Below are 5,767 nucleotides of genomic sequence, written 5' to 3'. Positions count from 1 at the left end.
ACCTAAACTTCATAATTTTACATAAAAAAATATGTTATTGACATTTAATAATTCTGTTATCCATCCATCTATCAGGTACGCCCACGTGTAATCACGTCAGTTAACCTGACATGAAGTGTGAAAGTAAGCTTACAAGAAAGACAAACAAAAACCTCCTTTTCTGATTTCTTAGTTTTTTGTATATTTGTCACCCTTATGTGTTTCAAATCATCAAATAAATTTTTCAATACAAAAAGCAGTTTTTAAATGATGGTTTCATTTATCCAGGGAAACAGGCATCTAAACCCACAGGGGCCTGTATGTTAAAAAGCAACTGCCTCCTAAATTTAATACCTGGTTGTGGCAACAACTTGGCAGTTTTCACATTGCTATGGAGGAACTTTGGACTGCTCTTCTTCGCAGAATTGTTTTAATTCAGCCATATTTGAGGGTTTTCCAGCAGACCTCAAAAACGTATTCACCAGCCTGGTTCTGCCAGAAGTCTCTTCCTGTTTTAAGAAAGTTTTTCCTCCCCACAGTTGCCAAGAGTTTACTCTTAGTGGACAATATAATCATTTTTTTGTAAACATAAAAGTTGAACTGACAACAGTGGAGTTCATATATATGATATTATAGAGGAATTGTAAAGACCCACACTATAGACAAAAATGTCTTGATGCATGCTCAATCAGGAAATCCCAAAAAGTTGATTCTGTTCATCTGGACGTTGTCACTGGGAGAAACATTTCATCACTTACTTTACGTGAAAAGGGAAAGACCATCTTTGAATGGAGGAGGGGGCCTAAGGGTGCATCTGTCACCATCTGACGATTGCAGCCATTCCCCAACTCTCTGTGGATGGGACTCATGGCCATTGATCACCAAGCACTGATCAATGGCCATGACAATTTGCATATTAATGATGAAGAAACTGATGTTCTTCCAGCCCACTGTTCCCTCAGTGGTGCTGGTTTCAGTCATGTGCAAATTTCCTATTTATAAGATTGGAAAATGCAGTCAGCTGACACTGACGAAGTCACCTGGATGATGACGAAACGTTTCTCCCACTGAAAAGGTCCTGATGAACAGAATCAACCTTTGGGTATTGATGAAAATCTCACTTTACTGCAATTTATTGCATCTCTTCAATGATTTGTTAACAAGTTGTAGAATAGGAGCAAATGCACGCCTCAGCAATGCTAATACTTTTCTGCAGATTTGTTGTCATGTATAAGGACAACTTGCAACTTTAGTACTGCTTCATCATTCAAATGAAGCCTAAAATAACAGTTTTCTGTGGTGACTGTGAGCCTTTGTTGTCAGTGTTACTCTGTGCACAGATGAAGCATTGTTCTATTCACAATCTGAACAAAGACACGTCAGTTCAGTAATCAGAGGCACACTGCCTGGTGCTCACAGTCACACAGATATAAATAGACGCTTTGTTTGCCACAAACTTTTTAGTCCCAGACACCTTTGTCTAAAAAGTTAATACAAAAACACTATGAGGGCTATTGTAAGTGCCATTGATTGGACTCAATACACACCAAAATCTTTGGTTTGAAAACAATTATTTTGTTTAATCAAACATCAACAGTTTTATGAATATTTTCACACATTTGAAGATGATAAATCTCTCTTTTCAAGAACTCTGTGGAAAAGCAACTGACACTTTGATACTGTAAAATCTTTTTTTAAGCTTCAGCTGCCTCATATAGGAAATATGATCAACATCAATTCTCATATCCCTCTCTTCTTTCTGTCCAATGGCATGCTGCAACATCAAATAGCAACATCACCTGGGATCCAATCAAGTGTTTAGCTTCTTCTGAGCCACGCCCGTCACTCCTCCCACCCCATCCTGCACTGTCATGGTGCTCGCTCTGGATGCAGTTGTCATGGAGATGGAAAAGGGCTCAGCGTCCATTAGTGGCACTGTTACCATGGAAATCTCTATCTCAGCCGCTGCCTCTGTGGAGCAAACAGAACCAGACGAGTCTGTTCAGCACCGCGGACAGCATCACCCTGGAGCTGCGTTCCAGCATAGAAACTATCGCATATTGATCGTGATTGGAGAGATTTCCTGCAGCCATCATCTCGAAGCTGCCAGGAGACAGATCACACAGGGTAAGGCAAACTCAAGTGGTCGGTGACAGCGGAGCGGGGCGATGAAACGGCTTGGTGTTTACATAGTATCTGTTCCCACTTAGTTTCTTTAATGAACTCATAAAAACAAGAAGTCCGATATTTATTGGTTAAAAATCCAGACGCAGTCCCGGAAAGAGCTTCAAATTGTAATTAGCTGCATAAGAGTGCATTAATTTTTAATAATTCCCCTCAATCTAAAAGCACTGCAGTGCAAACTTAGGTAAAACTTCCATAACTACAAATCCAGTTATTGCTAAAATATTCTTTGTAACAAATGCACAGAATGGCACCTTTCACTTTTTTATTAATCCAGCTATTTTATTATTGAAGAGTGCACATAAGCAGCATGTTAATGTTGTAGTTTTCAAATGTTAATGCAGCAATAAATAAAATGTACCAAATACAATATTAGAGGGAAATGTGTGCAGTAATTAATTTTACTTATTCTTTCATTAATACTGCTACTTCTTCTTCTCCTCATAAGAACAATGAATAGCTTTGTTTGTTTGTTTTTAATTGTTTGTTTATGGCAGTTTTGGTCTCCCATAAATTTAGAAAAACAAACAAACAAGCAAAACTTTTCTCACTGTCAGAGAAATGTAGTAAATTGTTGTGAGGGCATACTGAACTCTTGATTCTGAGCATTATTGCTGCTGTGTGTTCCAAAAACAGGTTTACGCTCCTGGAGCGTTGAGCTGGCTGTTTTTGACCTGGATAAAGAGCTGCAGCTGTTTGAAGCCAGGCACACTGCACAGTTTTCCTCGCAGGTCAAAGGTCAGTGTGTTCATTGTTATCTTCAATAAAGTTGACAGCAAGAGGGATTTTTTGGATTTTAAAGGTGAAAGTGTGACACAGACAGAGTGTGGCATGCTTTCACCAGCACGTACCGAGTCTATACTTGCTGCTGTTTGGGATGTGCCGGGCTTCAGGTGAACTTTGCATGGACTTTCTGAACAGTGTAATCGCAATAAGAGCTTCACTCGCCTGTGCCTGTCATGCAAAGAAATACTGGGATGTCAACTAGAGCAGGTCATCTGCTATTTGGAAGGTTGGTGGTTCAATCCCTGGCTGCTCAAGTGTCCTCGGGCAAGATGCTGAACCTCGGGTTTCTCCGATGTGCTCAATGGAGTGTGAATGTTAGATATAAGGGACCAACATGAGTGTGTGAGTCATGGGTGAAAACTGAGCGTTCGTGTAGAAAAACACTATAATAAGAACCAGTCTGTTTACAGTAAACAAGCAGTCCATCATTTTCCCCTTTACTATATCTCTAAAGTATGTGCAACTATATTTCTATACATAAAGGATATCAGCCAACATATTTAAAACCAAAACATTGTAAAAATGAGTTTTGTCTCCAGCTGAGCTCTAAGAGAGTTCATCAGGTTATCAGTTTGCACGCTTCTGTTGACTGGAACCCTGAGACCTGTCTCAGTGATACAAAACCATTAAAGCCCGTTTTTGCTGGGTGCTTATGATGAATGACTCACAGACTTTGGTTCTTTTGAATGATCTCTGTGTCGAATTAGCAGAGAAGAACCTGGCTGTTCGTGTGTTATCAGACAAAAGTGAGAACAGGACTCTTCAGACACCAAAATCATTTTTTTCTAAATAACAATGTCGTCAACCATGATATCATCTGCTCTTTTGGCCCATGAATAAACCCATATTGCACAAGGGTAAACTGCATTGCATTCAAGTTGACAGATTAAGATGTATAGATGACGTGTTCGTGAAATGAAATCTGTGGAACCTTGAAGTCTTTCCAGCTCTGCATCTTTTATGGCTACATTATAAACTCTACATAAAAACATAAGTTTGTGATGCAATGCTAAGAGCATGCTCTCATCTCTTTGATTTCTTTACTGATCCATTGGGATATATCCTAGGAGCTGATGACAACATAGCTCTTATTGATGATGGTCTCACGTGCAGACTGCATGTCACACTTGGAATCAATAAAGGCTGAATCCGAGAGGTTTTACCCCCTGCTGGGGTGATCGAAGATCAGGACGTGCCATAGGTGATGAATGTGACTCTTGCTAGGAAAGTATCTGCTTTCTGATTCGCTGCTTTGCATTCACAAAGAAATGTATCCTACCCACACTCAGCTTTCACTCAAGCCTAGCAGGGTCAGATGAGCTGTTTGGAGGAGAAGGTGTGTTGGCTAAATAAATGGAACTCAGTGTTCAGCGTGGATTTTAAACATGGATCCTCCCACACAGTGTATTGGATGGTAGTCTTATGTGAAGAGTGGAAATATGTACATTTACTACTACAGCACGCATACACAAATTTGGCTGAATTTTAGTCATATGGTCCGAGCTCTATGACACATTTCACTGGTAAATGGACATGTCTTCCAAATGCTGTGCCTCCCAGCAGGCTGCAGGTTACTTAATGCTTTTCTCTACTAACCCAGGTCTGCATGACTTCACATTATTTCACTGTGTCACTGTTATAAGTCACGCAAGATGCATAAATTCCCAACCAGGATTTTTCTGTGTTGGAAGGTTGGAACACACACCAACAGGAAGGAAGAGTGTGGCTGAGATACTTTTTCAGATTTACAACCTTTCTTTGATTTCCTTCTTCTAAACCTGTTCTCCTCTCTGTTAGTCGACACACTGCTTTGTCTCATTGCTTGTTTTTATGTATTTTCTTGTACGGACATATTTTACTGAAGTCTAGAAAGATCGCAGCAAGAGCTGCAGCGGAGCTTCATCTGCCATCCAGCCTGAGGAGGAGAATTTTTCTGCTGCTGGCAAGGAGCGATAACCTTGCCACTCCTGGGAGCAGTCTTATTTCAGCTATATTAAATTATTAAATCTGTATCTACTAAAGTGCCATATTTTCTACACATGTTTGAGCTTTATTTCTGTTACTTTAGCCTCAAAAGTCAACAATTAGAACTAGACTGCCATGTCACTTTCACTCATGCCTCCCATAGGAGGAATCTGAACGTGTTTGATGATGCCGTCACTTGTCATGCATCAACAACCAACATGTCAGTTAACCTCAAGCAGATAAAAGAGCTCAGCTCAGTTTAGTTGTCAGCCTGACCTAAAATTTAAGACATTCAAGGTTCTGACTTTGATGATCTTTTGATTATCCTCTTGTGCCACAGTGAGAAGCAGATTCTGGTTCATTTCCAGAGTATTTTCTGTAGAGCTGTCAAAATGTAGCAGAACAAATCACATCCCCACCCCATCAGCTGCAAAGCCAACACATAAAAATGGAGAAAAGCGTAAACTGTAGACCTGCTAAACATTAGCATCAGAATCATGACCATGTTAGCATGCTAATATTAGCATCTAGCCAAAAGCAATATGTGTATTTTACTTGTTACCTGGTATAAAGTACAAAGTATGTGCTACCTCTTCAAATATGACCGTAGGAGGAAACTATTCATATCCTTTTACACAGGCAAAGTGAACAATAAGGACAACATCAGCACTCACACGCAGTCAGAGGGCACACTAGCATAACACAGAGAGCTAAACAGCTGATAAAGAGGAAGTGTAACAAAGAAGTAAAGACGCACTACTAGACGCATCTTTTATGTCCCTACGTACAAACACACACACACACACACACACACACACACACACACACACACACACACACACACACACACACA

General features: G+C 40.1%; 1 protein-coding gene across 1 annotated transcript in view; it reads left to right on the top strand.

Moving 5' to 3' along the window:
* Positions 1–1,629: 1,629 nt before the first annotated feature.
* map1aa (microtubule-associated protein 1Aa) overlaps positions 1,630–5,767 on the top strand; it is a 61,166-nt gene continuing 57,028 nt past the window's right edge. Inside the window, exons 1-2 of the mRNA XM_005746672.1 lie at positions 1,630–2,106; positions 2,800–2,901. Coding sequence (XP_005746729.1) covers positions 1,851–2,106; positions 2,800–2,901 — 358 coding nt within the window. The 5' untranslated portion in view covers positions 1,630–1,850. The remainder of the gene's footprint in view (positions 2,107–2,799; positions 2,902–5,767) is intronic.

Source organism: Pundamilia nyererei, unplaced genomic scaffold (assembly GCF_000239375.1).
Source record: "Pundamilia nyererei isolate P.nyererei 1_Seehausen unplaced genomic scaffold, PunNye1.0 scaffold00181, whole genome shotgun sequence".
Taxonomy (NCBI): Eukaryota; Metazoa; Chordata; class Actinopteri; order Cichliformes; family Cichlidae; genus Pundamilia; species Pundamilia nyererei.
Note: the sequence above shows the minus strand (reverse complement) of the source record. Positions and strands in the feature narration are given on the sequence as shown.